General features: G+C 43.0%; 1 protein-coding gene across 2 annotated transcripts in view; it reads left to right on the plus strand.

Annotated features, from left to right (window-relative positions):
• Nucleotides 1-18,782, plus strand: part of LOC115208480 (serum response factor) — a 31,309-nt gene that overhangs the window by 5,306 nt on the left and 7,221 nt on the right. Inside the window, exons 2-4 of one of the 2 annotated variants that reach the window (XM_029776562.1) lie at nt 8,446-8,715; nt 16,942-17,194; nt 17,743-17,904. In XM_029776562.1, the coding sequence (XP_029632422.1) occupies nt 8,446-8,715; nt 16,942-17,194; nt 17,743-17,904 (685 nt within the window). The remainder of the gene's footprint in view (nt 1-8,445; nt 8,716-16,941; nt 17,195-17,742; nt 17,905-18,782) is intronic. The other variant, XM_029776563.1, reaches the window with a different exon arrangement.

The following is an 18,782-nucleotide window of genomic DNA, read 5'->3' on the forward strand; positions in this document are numbered from 1 at the left end:
ACAGAAAGTGTTGCTGCAAAGTGGAGGACACAGGAGAGCTAGGCCTAACTAGCTCAATCTCTTCAACTCTATATTCTCCTTCCTATTGTTTGCCTCTTCCTGTCTTTGTAGCCTTGTTTTCTAATTAACACTGGTTGCTTTCTGATGTCGTCCCAGTTTTATGAGCACCATAAAGTGCTTGAATACATTGAATAGCATACACAGACAACTGGCCAATGGCTGCTGCCAAAAAGATCCCCTCCCCTCCTACTACTATAGTGCCTGGAAGCCCTGAGCTTGTTAGAGCAATGCTTCCTGCTGCATACACAGCCACAATGTTATGCATGGCTGTGGGGTTCCCCTTGGAAACAACAGCTTGTGCTCACCGAGATCCTGTTAAAAGCTTTTAAGAAATGGCTATGCATGGTGGAAGGAAGCTTGGTCTAGGCTGTATTAAGTAGGGCACTGGGTTGTGGTACTAATAGCCTTTGTAGAACAAACATGACCTTCTGACATACTAATTAAGGAATCCCGTTAGTTCTATTCATGACATTTCTATTTGCAATGTTCCACAACGTTTGCCATCTGAACGTGGCCTTGCACTGCTCTAAGCAACTAATGCGCTTGTTCAGAAACATTTACCGCTTACTCTCCCAATAACCTCTAGCCTGACTCTCTCCACTCTTGGCCTTTGTAGGACCACAGCCCAGAGACCACGTTCATTGTTCTCTCCAATATCAATAAATACTTGGTAGTTAGATGATGTGCTTGCTGACACACCACGTTGCATCAGTGCTAAGGAATTATGTGTGTTTGCGCCAAAACAGTGTTGTCAGAGCACATTTGTAGAATGTTTGCATTGAATATCAATGTACTGTCATTTTGATTTAGGGATTAAGCTGGTTAGAAAAAGGAATAACTTGTCATAAATTAGGGAAATGATTTGGGCTGTGTAGAGCTCAATAAAGCCAGATATGAGTGATTGTCTACAGGTAAAGGGAACAGTTAGTGTTGCTCATGAGTTTGTATGAATGGTTTTGCATTTATATCAAATCAAACTTTTTGTCACATGGCTGAAAACAACAAGTGTAGACTTTACTGTGAAATGCTTACTTACAAGCCCTTAACCAACAGTGCAGTTCAAGAAGAGTTAAGAAAATATTCACGTAGTGGACTAAAATAAAAGTAATAATGAAAAGTTACACAATAAGAATAACTATAACGAGGCTGTATACAGGGGGCACCAGTACCGAGTCGGTGTGCGGGGTTACAGGTTAGTTGAGGTAATTTGTACATGTACGTAGGTGGGGGTGAAGTGACTATGCATAGATAATAAACACGAGTAGCAGCAGTGTACAAAAGGGTGTCAATGTAAATTGTCCGGTGGCGATTTTATTAATTGTTAAGCAGTCTTATGGCTTGGGGGTAGAAGCTGTTGAGGAACTTTTTGGTCCTAGACTTTGCGCTCCAGTACCGCTTACCGTGCGGTAGCAGAGAAAACGGTCTATAACTTGGGTGACTGGAGTCTCTGACAATTTTATGGGCTTTCTGCTGACACCGCCTATTATATAGGTCCTGGATGGCAGGAAGCTTGGCCCAACTGATGTACTGGGCCGTACACAGAGTTTGTTGTCCTGGCACCACACTGCCAGTTCTCTGACCTCCCTATAGGCCGTCTCATCGTTGTCGGTGATCAGGCCTACCACTGCTGTGTTGTCAGCAAAGTTGATGGTGTTGGAGTCGTGTTTGGCCACGCAGTCGTGGGTGAACAGGGAATACAGGAGGGGACTAAGTACACACCCCTGAGGGGCCCCTGTGTTAACCTCTCTAGGGCAGGTGGCACCAAATCGTCCCACCTACGTAACAGCCAGTTGAATCCTGTGGCGCGATATTCAAATACCTTAGAAATGCTATTACTTCAATTTCTCAAACATATGACTATTTTACAGCATTTTAAAGACAAGACTCTCGTTTATCTAACCACACTGTCCGATTTCAAAAAGGCTTTACAACGAAAGCAAAATATTAGATTATGTCAGCAGAGTACCCAGCCAGAAATAATCAAACACCCATTTTTCAAGCTAGCATATAATGTCACAAAAACCCAAACCACAGCTAAATGCAGCACTAACCTTTGATGATCTTCATCAGATAACAATCCTAGGACATTATGTTATACAATACATGCATGTTTTGTTCAATCAAGTTCATATTTATATCAAAAACCAGCTTTTTACATTAGCATGTGACGTTCAGAACTAGCATACCCCCCGCAAACATCCGGCGAATTTACTAACAATTTACTAAATTACTCACGATAAACGTTCACAAAAAGCATAACAGTTATTTTAAGAATTATAGATACAGAACTCCTCTATGCACTCGATATGTCCGATTTTAAAATAGCTTTTTGGTGAAAGCACATTTTGCAATATTCTAAGTAGATAGCCCGGCATCACAGGGCTAGCTATTTAGACACCCAGCAAGTTTAGCCTTCACCAAACTCCGATTTACTATTAGAAAAGTTTGATTACCTTTCCTGTTCTTCGTCAGAATGCACTCCCAGGACTTCTACTTCAATAACGAATGTTGTTTTGGTCCCAAATAATCCATAGTTATGTTCCAACAGCGGCGTTTTGTTCGTGCGTTCAAGACACTATCCGAATGGTAAATAAGGGTCACGCGCACGGCGCATTTCGTGACAAAAGATTTCTAAATATTTCATTACCGTACTTCGAAGCATGTCAACCGCTGTTTAAAATCAATTTTTATGCAATTTTTCTTGTAAAAAAGCGATAATATTCCGACCGGGAATCTGCAATTAGGTAAACAGACGAAAGAAAATACAGCATGGGGTCGACTCGGGCACGCGCCTAAGCCCTTTGTCCTCTGATCGGCCACTTGGCAAAGGCGATAATGTGTTTCAGCCTGGGGCTGCCTCGATATCGTTCAGCTTTTTCCCGGGCTCTGAGAGCCTATGGGAGCCGTAGGAAGTGTCACGTTACAGCTAAGATCCACAGTCTTCAATAAACAGAGGCAAGAACAACAACACCTTGTCAGACAGGCCACTTCCTGCATGAAATCTTCTCAGGTTTTTGCCTGCCATATGAGTTCTGTTATACTCACAGACACCATTCAAACAGTTTTAGAAACTTTAGGGTGTTTTCTATCCAAAGCCAATAATTATATGCATATTCTAGTTACTGGCCAGGAGTAGTAACCAGATTAAATCGGGTACGTTTTTTAATCCGGCCGTGTAAATACTGCCCCCTAGCCCTAACAGGTTAAGGATCAGCGTGGCAGACGTGTTGTTGCCTACTCTTACCACCTTGGGACGGCCCGTCAGGAAGTCCAGGATCCAGTTACAGAGGGAGGTGTTTAGTCCCTTAATCCTTAGCTTAGTTATGAGCTTCGTGGGCGCTATGGTGTCGAACACTGAGCTGTAGTCAATGAACAGCATTCTCACGTAGGTGTTCCTTTTGTCCAGGTGGGAAAGGGCAGTGTGGAGTGTGTTTGAGATTGTGTCATCTGTTGGGGCGGTATGCGAATTGGAGTGGGTCTAGGGTATCCTGGAGGATGCCGTTGATGTGAGCCATGACCAGCCTTTCAAAGCACTTCATGGCTACCGACGTGAGTGCCACTGGGCTGTAATCATTTAGGCAGGCTACTTTCGCTTCCTAGGGCACAGGGACTATGGTGGTCTGGTTGGAACATGTAGGTATTAGACTCAGTCAGGGAGAGGTTGAAAATGTCAGTGAAGACACTTGACAGTTGGTCCGTGCATGCTTTGAGTACATGTCCTGGTAATCTGACTGGCCCAGCGGCTTTGTGAATGTTGACCCGTTTAAAGGTTTTGTTCACATCGGCTACCGAGAGCATTATCACACAGTCATCCAGAACAGCTGGTGCTCTCGTGCATGCTTCAGTGTGCTTGCCTCTAAGTGAGCATAAAAGGCATGTGGCTCATCTGGTAGGCTCGAGTCACTGAGCAGCTCGCGTCTGGGTTTCCCTTTGTAGTCCGTAATAGTTTTCAAGCCCTGACACATCCGACGAGTGTCAGAGCCTGTAGTAGGATTCAATCTTAATCCTGTATTGATGCTTTGCTTGTTTGATGGTTCGTCTGAGGGCATAGCGGGATTTATAAGCGTTCGGATTAGTGTCCCGCTCCTTGAAAGCGGAAGCTCTAGCCTTTAACTCGATGCTAATGTTGCCTGTAATCCATGGCTTCTGGTTGGGATGTGTATGTACGGTCACTATGGGGACGACGTCGTCGTCGATGCACTTGTTGATGATGCCGATGACTGAGGTGGTATACTCTTCAATGCCATTGGATGAATCCTGGAACATATTCCAGTCTGTGCTTGCAAAACAGTCCTGTAGCGTAGGATCCGTGTCATCTGACCACTTCCATATTGAGCGAGTCACTGCTACTTCCTGCTGTATTTTTTTTGCTTGTAAGCAGGAATCCAGAGGATAGAATTATGGTCAGATTTGCCAAATGGAGGGCGGGGGAGAGCTTTGTATGCATCTCTGTGTGTGGAGTAAAGGTGGTCTAGGATTTTGTTTTTCTTCTCTGGTTGCACATGTGACATGCTGGTAATAATGAGTTAAAACTGATTAAAGGTTGCATGCATTAAAGTCCCCGGCCACTAGGAGCGCCGCTTCTGGGTGAGCATTTGCCTCTTTGCTTATGGACTTATAGAGTTGGTTGAGAGCGGTCTTAGTGCCAGCTTTGTTCTGTGGTGGTAAATAGACGGCTACGAATAGTATAGATGAGAACTCTCTATATAGAGCTTTTCATGAGGTCTCAAATGACTTTGCATTGAGACCCTGTGAACAAAAACTCTAGGCCTATATCCTAAACGCAAATCAATTTAGTAATTCATCCATTTTGTCTTACACCACTATTCACTGCAACTGTAGGGTAATGCAATAGGTGCAGTATAGCCTATCACAAATGTTACAATATATTGATAAAGATGTATGCAAGGGCCTACATCTGGTGACCTCCATATAGCCATAGAAACATCAGTGTGCAAGTGCTGTTCGCCATTAACGAAAGAAGTCTACTCAGACAAGTGTCTGTCTGATGAGATTTTTGTTGATTAAGCAGTTCTTTTATTTATTTATTAGAATTTGGCTACCATTTCTAACATTTATCTTAGCATTAAAATGGATCAATGGATGATTCATTTGTGCACTGACAATCACATTCTCTCTCTATTGTCTTACTGTAAAGTGTATTGCAGTTTCAAAGGCATTTTAGCCCCTTACACTCATGGATATTGGCCTATGTGGATCTGGCCCAATTGAAATGTTTCTAACAGAAGAACTATAAAAAGCATATGCATAACCAGAACATGAGATTATGGGGAAATTATTACATTTTGGTTATTTCAGATCAAAGACTGAATCCAAACCTTTGTTTTGTGCATTTTAAATTTACTGTACTTTTCTATTTAACATTTTTTTTACCCCCTTTTTCTCCCCAATTTCGTTGTATCCAATTGTTAGTAGTTACTGTCTTGTCTCATCGCTGCATCTCCCGTTTGGACTCGGGAGAGGCGACGGTCAAGAGCCATGCGTCCTCCGAAACCCAACCAAGCCACACTGCTTCTTAACCTCTCTTGGGGCAGGTGGGACGCTACCCACCCACGGTTCACACTATTCAACAGCCAGTGAAAAATTAGAGCGCCAAATTCAAAACCACAAAATGTTATAATTCAAAGTTCTCAAACATACGACTATTTTACTCCATTTTAAAAGGTGCACGTCTCCTTAATGTAACCACATTGTCCGATTTCAAAAAGGCTTTATGGCGAAAGCATAAAGTTAGATTATGTTAGGACAGTTCCAACACAAGAAAAAGCACACAGCCATTTTCCTAGCAAGGACAGGCGTCACAAAAACCAGAAAACCAGCTAAAATTATGCACTAACCTTTGACGATCTTCATCAGATGACCCTCCTAGGACATCATGTTACACAATACATGCATTTTTTGGTTTGATAAAGTTCATATTTATATCCATAAACCCCATTTTTACATTGGCGCGTGATGTTCAGAAAATATTTTGCCTCCAATACTGCCGGTGAATCAGCACAACAATTTACAAAAATACTCACCATAAACGTTGATAAAATATTAAACTGTTATTCAAAGAATTATAGATGAACATCTCCTTTATGCAAACGCTGTGACAGATTTCAAAAAAGCTTCACGAGGAAAGCACACTTTGCAATAATCTGAGTACTGCGCTCAGAAAAATACACTAGGCAATACAGATACCCGCCATTTTGGAGTCATCTTAAATCATAAATAGCATTAGAAATATTCACTTACCTTTGATCTTCATCAGAAGGCACTTCCAGGATTCCCAGGTCCACAATAAATGTTGTTTTGTTCGATAAAGTCCATAATTTATGTCCAAATAGCTCCTTGTTGTTAGCGCGTTCAGTTAGCTACTCCAAATGTAGGAAGCGCGCGGAAAATGTCACGACAAAAGTAAAAAAAGTTATATTTACGTTCGTTCAAACATGTCAAACATTGTATAGCATCAATCTTTAGGGCCTTTTTCACTTAGAACTTCAATAATATTCCAACCGGACGATTGCAATGTCTTGAAAAACGTTTTGGAACACAGCTAACTCTCACGTGAATGCGCGCCAATGAACGCCAGTACTTTCCTGAGTCAACAACTTCCAATTTCCTCTGTTCGCTCTCTGTTCATCATAGACGCCTCAAACAACTTTCTAAAGACTGTTGACATCTAGTGGATGCCTTAGGAAGTGCAAAAGTCACTGTTTGATAGGCAATGACTTGAAAGGACTACAAGCACCAGAATTCCCACTTCCTGGTTAGATTTTTCTCAGGTTTTTGCCTGCCATATGAGTTCTGTTATACTCACAGACATCATTCAAACAGTTTTAGAAACTCCAGAGTGTTTTCTATCCAAATATAATAAGTATATGCATATTCTAGTTACTGGGTAGGATTAGTAACCAGATTAAATCGGGTACGTTTTTTTATCCACTAATAATACTAATAATATGCATATTCTAGTTCCTGGGCCCGAGTAGTAGGCCGTTTAATTTGGGTACGTTTTTCATCCGGCCGTGAAAATACTGCCCCCTACCCTAGAGAGGTTAACACAGCACGCATCCAACCCGGAAGCCAGCCCCACCAATGTGTCGCAGGAAACACAGTACACCTGGCAACCTGGTCAGCGTGCACTGCGCCCGGTCCGCCACAGGAGTCGCTAGTGCGGGATGAGACAAGGACATCCCTGCCGGCCAAACCCTCCCTAACCCAGACGACGCTAGGCCAATTGTGCGCCGCCCCATGGGCCTCCCAGTCGCGGCCGGCTGCGATAGAGCCTGGGCTCGAACCCAGAGTCTCTGGTGGCACAGCTAGCACTGCGATGCAGTGCCTTAGACCACTGCGCCACCCGGAAGGCCTTTTACTGTACTTTTCACAGCATTTGTCAATAATGACATATAAAAATACTCAGATACTGCACATTCAGTAACATAATAAGAATATTAATTTACATTTTGGAGTAGGTGCAAGATAAGAAAACGATTTACAATGGTTTGGAGTGAGGGGTCGAACTGATGTCTCCAAGAGGTCACACACCTCCCCAAGCTGTGTACAGTTCCTAAGTAATTTCAATGCACTTTTGACTCAAGGAAAGAAAGGAGTGTTGGCTGTTTTTTTTTTTAGCTCTCCTAGCTTTGCCATTGAGGAACTGAGGCAAGCACACTCAGGTGGGCATAATTTGAAAGCTTTTTCTATTGCCAACATGGCTAGCCACGTTATAAAATATGATCTCACAGTGTTAGGCTTTCAAAAGGCACTTCAGAGAAACAGATTAATTTTGGTGCATATAGAATCCGTGCATTCAAGTGCGTGTTCCGCGTCTAATTTTCTTCACAATACGACAAACATAAGCTCATTGTGTTCAGGACAACCCAGGGTATAACGCATATCGTCCTTGTAACTGTGGCTCAAACAGCGCTCATAAAGCTTGATACTGTAAATTACATGTCTTCAAATATGGTAATGTGAAGCACACATCAAAGCGGTATTTATTATAACCCTCAACGTCTCATCTTTCAGAACACATCGACTCCTCTCGATTTTACAGCATTTCCCTCACTCAGACAACAAATGTGCGGAAGTAGCCCAGTTTAGCTGGAGGGATGGGGGGCCTCTTGTTGTGCACATGCTCAACTTTAGAACAGCTATCAGTCAACCCATACAGCACTGTGAAGTGGTGAACCTGAGCTCTGTGCCATGTATAGCATGTTATTCTACAGCCACTGCGTTCCAATGCAGGCACTTATCAATGACAAACTCTGCCATTTTTCAACCCGTATACGGGATGACAGGGATGTGGGTGGAAAGGGCTACATTAAGTTTGATTTAATGCCTGACGCTCTCTCATCCCTCTTCCCACTCCCCCAGGCCTACGAGCTCTCCACTCTAACGGGCACCCAGGTCCTCCTCCTGGTGGCCAGCGAGACGGGACACGTCTACACATTTGCCACACGCAAGCTCCAGCCCATGATTACCAGTGAGACGGGCAAGGCGCTCATCCAGACGTGCCTCAACTCGCCCGACTCGCCGCCCCGCAACGACCCGTCCACTGACCAGCGCATGAGCGCCACAGGCTTCGAGGAGACGGACCTCACCTACCAGGTGTCGGAGGGTGACGGCTGTGCGGAGCCCACCAAGGTGAGGTGGTTAGACAGTCTACTGGGATTAACGCCACGGATAGCTGCTTCAGAGCACCTGGGTTACCACGCATCAAGTTGCCTAATGCTGTCTTTATATGGTGACTTTAGCATAGCAGTTGCATGGAGGTGATTTTCGAACTAATAGATCAACAAACATGTTGATGTCACTCTTTGGCCTACTGTGCATAATAATAATAATAATAATAATAATAATAATAATAATAATAATAATAATAATAATAATAATAATAATAATAATCTGTAAGAGGTATATTGTTGCTCTGTTTATTCTTTCTCCTGTTGGGAAATGGGCACAGGCTTCAGAACTGAAGAGGTTTCCTAGGTTACTATGCAGTGCCGGAAAGAAAACCCGTGTAGAATGTCTTAACTTGTAGTAGCATTCAACATCCCTTGAAAAGGGTGTTGGCTGTCTTAATCTCAGACTGTGTTAGAATTAAAGGCACTCGCCAGTGGTAGTTTCACCTATTCTGGTAAAAAGTGTGTGGGAGAACAAACTTCCCAGCCAGAGAAACCTTTTGTAGCCACCAAAACAATGTATTTACTCAACAACAAAAATTGTTGGATCAAAGTCATATTACAACCTCACAGGATATAATATTGCTTAAACGGTTGACATCACTACAGGGTCCTTTAACCAAAGCTGACCGATGGGTTAACGGTTAAGTCTCCTTAGACTTCACTGTTATTCATGAGCATATGAAAAATAAACACATCTGAAATGCTTCACAGCAGATTGATAAAAATAAGATTTGGCCTCTTTGTCCATATATGGGATGGTTTCCTCTAGTTCCTCTCTTGGCAGAGGGCTGCTTGCATTCCATATAAGCTGCAGCTGTGTTCAGCGTTGGTTGGAGACCATGATTTTCAAGGAAACGTGGTGAGCTCTATGTGAGGAGGTTCAGCGACGTACGCCTACCCGACGCTAAATCTTTTGCTTGAGTAAATAAAAGGCCTTCGTTGGGCTAGTCTTGAGCTTTATTGTCCACTTGAGGTCAAAGTTTCATCTCTCACCTGGTTTAATGCAGAGGGGAAGAAATGGTAGCTTCCTCGGATGGTCATGTAGTTGGCTCATTTACCAGGCACAGGCCTACACTTTCGCTTTGGAATTATAGCGTGAGCTACACAAGTTCACATCAATATTTTTGGATTCATGGCTGGCCCATTGACCCTCATTTTAGAGCAGAGAAGCTTATGACAAGTGACAACAAATCATGTCATCATGATGCGCAGTTAGTTTGATGAAATGGAAACTAATTCTGTGTTAGATTATCAGCGTTTGTGGCTAGTATTCGGGGGATTTTTTTCATCTCCTTAAGCTTCTTTACTCAACCAAGAGCCAGACTTGCTTTGAAATATAATTGGTCGTTGATGAACCACGGTACTACTTCGGCTCACAGCTGATGTGGTGGGAGGAATCCTCACTGTTCACTCTGTGGAGAGGAAATTGCTTTTTTAAAATGAGGTTAAAGGGTTGTCTGTCTGACTAGGCACCTCTCAGTCGTGGTGTTGTGCAAAGCACTGATAGAAAGACAGTACAGAAGACGAGGTAGATCCGCACACTGGTGCAAGGAAGCTGTTGTCAGGAACACTGAAATACAGATGGACAGGGACGCTATTCAGGAGCAAAAGTGGGCTTGGCTGGGGTTCTGGACTCAATCAATCAGACCACAGCCAGACAGACGCCCACAGTCAGTGTCATAACAAGAAGCAGGCCATCCAAAGCAAACTTAGTAGGGCATAACACTCGTAACCTAGTTTTTCATTGTTTGCTTTACTCTCAGTAAAGAGACCGGCTGGGAGCTTGTTGCGTGGTGGTATTCCCTGACAGGAGGTGAGCCGCGAGGCCCTCGGGTTGTTTGTTTACTAGTTTTGTCCCCTCCTCTCTTTTGGAAGAGACTCGTTCAGCAAATGTTTATGGAGGAGGAAATGGACTTATGCTCAGAGGGATAACTTGTTCAAATAGGCTTTTTTTAAAAAAAAACTTTATTTAACTAGGCAAGTCAGTTAAGAACAAATTCTTATTTACAATGAAGGCCTACCAAAAGGCCTCCTGCGAGGACGGGCGCCTGGGTTAAAAAATAAATACAGGCTAATGTAGATGTCCTTTAGAAAGAAAAGGAAACCAAGTGCCCTAGACTAGAATGCACGATAATGAATGCAAGACAATTAATGCGGTCAGTTGAGTTGGTTTCTTTTTGCAAATATGTTCGTACGAACTAACTCAAACACTCCATTCCCCAACAGGATTGTGTTCAGTAGGGCACACCGTAGCAAAATGTTTTGCAAACAAGGAAGCAACAAATTTTGTTCTAATTGGACACATTCAGGTAGTACAAGTGTCAAACTCATTCCACGGAGGCCCGAGCGTCTGCGGGTTTTCTCTCCTCCCTTGTACTTGATTGATGTATTAAGGTCACTAATTAGTAAGGAACTCCCCTCACCTGGTCTAGGTTTTAATTGAAAGGGGAAAAACAAAAAACTTAGACACTCGGCCCTCAGTAGAATGAGTTTGACACCCCTTGAGGTAGTACCTCCCTGTGGGCCCCCAAAACGGCCATGGTTAAAATGTCCCATCGTTGACAGTTTGACACCGGTTCCTTTTACATGCTGTACCTTGAATTCGATACCGTTTCTGAAGATTTTTCTCCTTTTGTATGTTTTTTTTGTGTGTGTGTCATTGATCATTTAATTAGGTTTCTGACTGTATATTCAATGGAACTAAGTATCACCACTAACAAATGTTATTTTGACATTTCCATAAGCGCTTCAAACGTTCATTTTTAGCGCTGCTGGAACAAAGGTGCGGCTGAACGCAGCATTGCTGTCGACACACTTGACATGTCCTGCAGTTGACTAGTAGCCGGCCAGCCTACTGCCCAAATATTGCTGTACAAGTTTCCCCCTTGCATGATCTTTTGTTGCGGTTTTTGTTTATTACTAAGCCAAACAGTCACATCTTAGTAGAACTGCGGCACACATCTGTGCATTTTCTCTCCACTGCGCTATAAACAGGACACACGTAAACAATGCAGTTAACGGTGAATACACCCAATGCAAGCTCAGAAAGTACATGGCAACTGTTAAAGTGGCACTCCAGTCTCCTTTTCATCTCATTTAACACATGATTCACTTAAAGCTGCAATATATCACGTTTGGGCGACCTGGCCAAATTCACATAGAAATGTGTGTTATAAATCTGTCTTTCTCATTGAAAGCAAGTCTATGAAGCAGTATATCTGTTTTATATGCACTTTTTCTATGCTTGCTGTACTTATGGTGTTTTTTTTGCGTGTTTTACTTAAAAGCCTTAAAAGGATCGTACCCCTTTTTTTTCTTCTTTTTTTTTTCATTTTCTTTTTTCAATTTTTGCCTAAAATGACATACCCAAATCTAACTGCCTGTAGCTCAGGATCTGAAGCAAGGATATGCATATTCTTGATACCATTTGAAAGGAACACGTTGAAGTTTGTGGAAATGTGAAATTAATGTAGGAGAATATAACACCTTAGATCTTGTAGAAGATAAACAAAAAAACATTCATCCCCATCATCTTTGAAATGCAAGAGAAAGGATAGGAGTCTAGCTGTAATTTAGATGTGCAAAGTTTCAGACTGGTCCGGTGAAGAATTACATTACTGCGCATTATTATGAATCAAGTCTGCCAGGAGTTTGCCCAAATGTGGCGAATTGATCAATTTATACATTTAAGTACATAACTATATAGAATATACAAAAATGCAATGGTAATAAAAAATGTAAGTTGACACACTCCCAGGAATGTCATACGTAGTGGATCATTAGCTTATACACTTTCACACATCTAGATGTCTGGGCAGGGTCGGTGTGGAGCCAGAGACAGCAGTGGGGTCAAACTGTAGATCCCAGTTCCTACATTTGAACATAAAAAATGTATTTTAGCAAACAAAACTATGCTACATTTTATGTCTGGGACCCTCATGATGACAAATCAGAGCAAGATTACTGAATGGAAGTACATTATTTACCTTCAGAGGGGAATGTATCAAACCTGTTGCCATGATAAAACGTTTTTGTTATTGTGCACTCCTTAAACAATAGCATGGTCTTTTTTTCACTGTAATAGCTACTGTTAATTGGACACTGCATTTAGATTAACAGTAATTTAAGCTTTCTGCCCGTATGTCTATGTCCCGGAAAGTTGGCTGTTGTATACAACTTCATTCTAGTCACATTAGCACACGTTAGCAACAACCGTCCCGGTTTAGGGATACCCATCCTGTAGAGGTTAAAGTTTTGTACACCAGCTTCAAACAGCTTAAAATACAATATTTTTGGTTATGGAAAATATATTTCACATCGGTTTAGATGGTACAATGATTTTCTACACCACAGAGGGCCGTGTGTCTTCGGGTTTTTGCTCCTCCCTTGTACTTGATTGATGAATTAAGGTCACTAATTAGTAAGGAACTCCCCACCTGGTTGTCTAGGGCTTCATTGAAAGGGAAAAAAACAAAAACCTGCAGACGCTAGGGTCTCCACGGAATGAGTTTGACACCCCTGATCTACACTATACTGAACAAAAATATAAATGCAACATGCAACACTTTCAAAGATTTTACTGAGTTACAGTTCATAAGAAGTCAGTCAATTTAAATAAATTCATTAAGCCCCAATCTATAGATTTTACATGACTGGGCAGGGGCACAGCCATGGGGGAGCCAGGCCCAGCCAATCAGAAAGTTTCCCCCCATAAAATAGTTTTATTACACAGAAATACTTATAGAAATGCTCACCAACAGGTATGAAAACAAACTTGTGCCCAACATTTGAGATAAATACGCTTTTTGTGCGTATGGAAAAAATGTGTCTTGTATTTCAGGTCATGAAACATGGGACCAACACTCCATGTTGCATTTTATATACACTGCTCAAAAAAATAAAGGGAACACATAAACAACACAATGTAACTCCAAGTCAATCACACTTCTGTGAAATCAAACTGTCCACTTAGGAAGCAACACTGATTGACAATAAATTTCACATGCTGTTGTGCAAATGGAATAGACAACAGGTGGAAATTATAGGCAATTAGCAAGACACCCCCAATAAAGGAGTGGTTCTGCAGGTGGGGACCACAGACCACTTCTCAGTTCCTATGCTTCCTGGCTGATGTTTTGGTCACTTTTGAATGCTGGCGGTGCTTTCACTCTAGTGGTAGCATGAGACGGCGTCTACAACCCACACAAGTGGCTCAGGTAGTGCAGCTCATCCAGGATGGCACATCAATGCGAGCTGTGGCAAGAAGGTTTGCTGTGTCTGTCAGCGTAGTGTCCAGAGCATGGAGGCGCTACCAGGAGACAGGCCAGTACATCAGCAGATGTGGAGGAGGCCGTAGGAGGGCAACAACCCAGCAGCAGGACCGCTACCTCCGCCTTTGTGCAAGGAGGAGCAGGAGAAGCACTGTCAGAGCCCTGCAAAATGTCCTCCAGCAGGCCACAAATGTGCATGTGTCTGCTCAAACGGTCAGAAACAGACTCCATGAGGGTGGTATGAGGGCCCGACGTCCACAGGTGGGGGTTGTGCTTACAGCCCAACACCGTGCAGGACGTTTGGCATTTCCCAGAGAACACCAAGATTGGTAAATTCGCCTCTGGTGCCCTGTGCTCTTCACAGATGAAAGCAGGTTCACACTGAGCACGTGACAGAGTCTGGAGACGCCGTGGAGAACGTTCTGCTGCCTGCAACATCCTCCAGCATGACCGGTTTGGCGGTGGGTCAGTCATGGTGTGGGGTGGCATTTCTTTGGGGGGCCGCACAGCCCTCCATGTGCTCACCAGAGGTAGCCTGACTGCCATTAGGTACCGAGATGAGATCCTCAGACCCCTTGTGAGACCATATGCTGGTGCGGTTGGCCCTGGGTTCCTCCTAATGCAAGACAATGCTAGACCTCATGTGGCTGGAGTGTGTCAGCAGTTCCTGCAAGAGGAAGGCATTGATGCTATGGACTGGCCCGCCCGTTCCCCAGACCTGAATCCAATTGAGCACATCTGGGACATCATGTCTCGCTCCATCCACCAACGCCACGTTGCACCACAGACTGTCCAGGAGTTGGCGGATGCTTTAGTCCAGTTCTGGGAGGAGATCCCTCAGGAGACCATCTGCCACCTCATCAGGGGCATGCCCAGGCGTTGTAGGGAGGTCATACAGGCACGTGGAGGCCACACACACTACTGAGCCTCATTTTGACTTGTTTTAAGGACATTACATCAAAGTTGGATCAGCCTGTAGTGTGGTTTTCCACTTTAATTTTGAGTGTGACTCCAAATCCAGACCTCCATGGGTTGATAAATTGGATTTCCATTGATTATTTTTGTGTGATTTTCTTGTCAGCACATTCAACTATGTAAAGAAAAAAGTATTTAATAAGATTATTTATTTCATTCAGATCTAGGATGTGTTGTTTAAGTGTTCCCTTTATTTTTTTGAGCAGTATATATTTGAGATTCTTCAAAGTAGCCACCCTTTGCCTTGATGACAGCTTTGCACACTCTTGGCATTCTCTAAACCAGCTTCACGAGGTAGTCACCTGGAATGCATTTCAATTAACAGGTGTGCATTGTTAAAAGTTAAGAAGAAAATAAATTCCACAAATTAATGCATCAGCTTAAGGTTGTATACAGAATTTAGCCTTATTTGGTAAAATACCAAGTCCATATTATGGCAACAACGGCTCAAGTAAACAAAGATAAATGACAGTCCATCATTACTTTAAGACATGGTCAGTCAAACCTGAAATTTCAAGAACTTTGAAAGTTTCTTCAAGTGCAGTCGCAAAAACCATGAAGAGCTATGATGAAACTGGCTCTCATGAAGACCACCACAGGAAAGGAAGACCCAGAGTTACCTCTGCTGCAGAGGATAAGTTCATTAGAGTTACCAGCCTCAGAAATTGCAACCCAAATAAATGCTTCAGAGTTCAAGTAAGAAACATTTCAACATCAGCTGTTCAGCGCAGACTGCGTGAATCAGGCCTTCGTGATCAAATTGCGGTGAAGAAATCACTACTAAAGGGCACCAATAAGAAGAGACTTTCTTTGGCCAAGAATCTGTCCTTTTGGTCTGATGAGTCCAAATTTTAGATTTGTCTTTGTGAGATGTAGTGTAGGTGAATGGATGATCTCCGCATGTGGGGTTCACACCGTGAAACATGGAGGAGGTGTGGAGGTGCTTTGCTGGTGACACTGATTTTATTTAGAATTCTAGGCACACTTAACCAGTATGGCTACCACAGCATTCTGCAGCGATATGCCATCACATCTGGTTTGCGCTTAGTTTCTGTAAAACAATTATTAGCAAACATTTCTAAAAACCTGTTTTTGCTTTGTCATTATGGGGTATTGTGTGTCGATTGATGAGGAAAACGTTTAATTTAATCCATGTTAGAATAAGGCTGTAACGTAACAATGTGGAAAAAGGAAGGGGTCCGAATACTTTTTGAATGCACGGTATATTATCTTAAATATTTTTTTAAATATATTTTCATTTTATTATTTACTAACCCTACCATCCCTCCCCTAATTGGATTAAACTAATGGACAACACTTCTTAGGCTTCTACTTTCAGCTTATACATACTATATACATTTTACGGACAGTATATATATTTTTTTTACTTGACAATTGCTACCAAAGCAAGCGAGCTATTTGGCTTTGATCTTGGTGAGCTACATGAGCATATTTAACTATTTTCTTTGATAGTTTGCCAATTCAAGCGAGGGGTCTTACGCCTCTAATTATTTCCCAGCATTGTTTGTTCAAAATTGAATCTCATCTCATCGCTGTCTCTCCCCTCCCTTCCCCAGACTCGAATCTGCTTTGCTTTGATTTTCATAAAGATAGTTAGCACGCCAGCTTGCTCACAAACTACTTGTGTCCAGGAGATGAAGCTTAGCCCTTCAATGGAATCCTTGACGTGTATCAGCAACTTGTCAAATCTAAAAACACTCCAACTGTGCTGACTGAGATGGACAGAGTGCATCATTTATCTGCAATGTTTCTCGGCATGAGGGAACGCAAATACATTTGGTTGGTACATCCTTATCTGTACAAATTTGGCTATCAAATTATCTACATATCATAAGCTACGTAAGTAAAGACTCTCTCCAAATGCACTGTTAACAGATCAATATCGTAAATATATCTCTCCTGCTTTCTCCATTTCTCAGGACATGATGAAGCCGACGTTCACCATGGCCAATCTGCCTGCCGGTGTCAACACCCAACCCACGTCGACGTCCTCATCCTCCACTTCCTCCTCCGTGGCCATGCACTTGCAGAACAGCATCCCTGCCACCTGCTGGCAGGTCTCGGCGGGCATCAATACTCACAGTGCCACCAGCAGTGCCAACGGCACGGTGCTGAAGACCTCGGCCACGTCAACGAGCGTCATGCTACCCGGAGGGTTCACCCTCATGTCCGGTGAGTGAAGGGGGGGTCTCCTGTTTTTATTTTTTATCTCACTTTCTTTGCCTTATCATTTACCCCCTCCATGTTGCACCCAACTTTATTTTCTTCTATTCACCCCCCTGAATTGTTCCCTTGCTTCAGAATTGTCTTTTTGTTTTGTTTTTGAGAATATTGCACCCCAATAAAAATGTTTTATTGTGTGTGTTTGTGCATGTGGTTTGTCTGTTTTGTGTGTATGGCTGTGTTTTTTTGTCTGTGACTCTGTTTGTCTGGCTGTTTTTTTCCCCCCCCTGTAACGTTGTATTTGTTCTGTGAAGCGGTCTGTATTTTGTCTGAGGCTTTGCTCTGTCTGTGAGGCTGTGTTATGTCTGACTGTGTTTGAGTATGTTTTGTCAGTCATGCTGTATTATCTGTGGCTGTTTTGTTTGTGGGGCTGTGTCCGTTTTCCCTCCATCTTCGTCTTTCTCACTGTGTTGTGTGTTTTTGAGTTTTCTTTGTCTATGCGTCAGTTCCACTGAGAGAGACCTGTGCACCGCTAATCTTCTCTGCGCGTCCTCTAGGCGCACCGCTTCCCCCTGGCACGCACACCATTCCTCTCAGTCAGCTGCAGGCCCTCCAGGGCCCCTTGGCCCAGACCAGCATCACCACAGCTACCGCAGGGCACACACAGCAGGGCCAGCAGACCACCCTGCTCCGCCTACCTGCAACTGTCTCGCTCACAGGTCAGGGGCTTCTTCACCCCACCGCGTCATGTTTTGTTTCCATGCCACGATACTTCCAAGCATCAACCTTTCCAGAATTGCAAATCAACCCCTAGCTCCTACACTTTTGGCAAGCAATATGGCAACAATTCTGCCTTTTAATGAAAGAAATGGTCTGCACAACATACAATCTTCAATGATTCATTTATTCTCTGTGCGACTGCAGCCGCCTTAAGTGTACAGCTTAACCAATTTTATTTTTTTTGACCGTTCTGCCTTACCTATCAGAGGGCATGATGGAGCTACCACTATTGCTACACACATCTGATCTTCTCTGATCTACACCAAGGGGATGATTTGGGATTTAGGGTCTGTCTCTCTCTGTCTGCATGCATCTCTCACTCTAAGATTGTGTCGAGTGTCTCCAAATTGAGCCCGGTTTGTTTGCATCTAGCTACAGAGGATCCCAGTAATTTCTATCTCTTGTCGCTGTTCAGAACTGTATCTCCCAATATTTCTGTCTGTCTGTTAGCGTCCTTTTCTAGGTTTGCCTTTACCTCACTATCTCTCTATGCATCTCGGTGTCTCTCTCTCTCTCTCTCTCTCTGTATGTATGTTTGTTTGAGCCTGTATCAGTGTCTCTTCCTGGGCTTTAGTCTATCTCTTTACATATCGATAAAGGCAAAAAAAACTAACATTTACAATGCAGTGAGAAAGCAGGTTTGAATGAACTCTTATGAGGTTTAAATATGGTGCTCATCTTGCAAGCAGTCACAGGAGAGGCTTCATTTGTTGACAGGACAAAGGGAGGCAATAAGGATGGATAATGAAGACTCATGGAAGGGTAAACAGTAGCTATATTTTAGGTACGAGGAGCGGGAGGAGTAGCAGTCGGTGTG

This window comes from Salmo trutta, chromosome 14 (genome assembly GCF_901001165.1).
Source record: "Salmo trutta chromosome 14, fSalTru1.1, whole genome shotgun sequence".
Lineage (NCBI taxonomy): Eukaryota > Metazoa > Chordata > Actinopteri > Salmoniformes > Salmonidae > Salmo > Salmo trutta.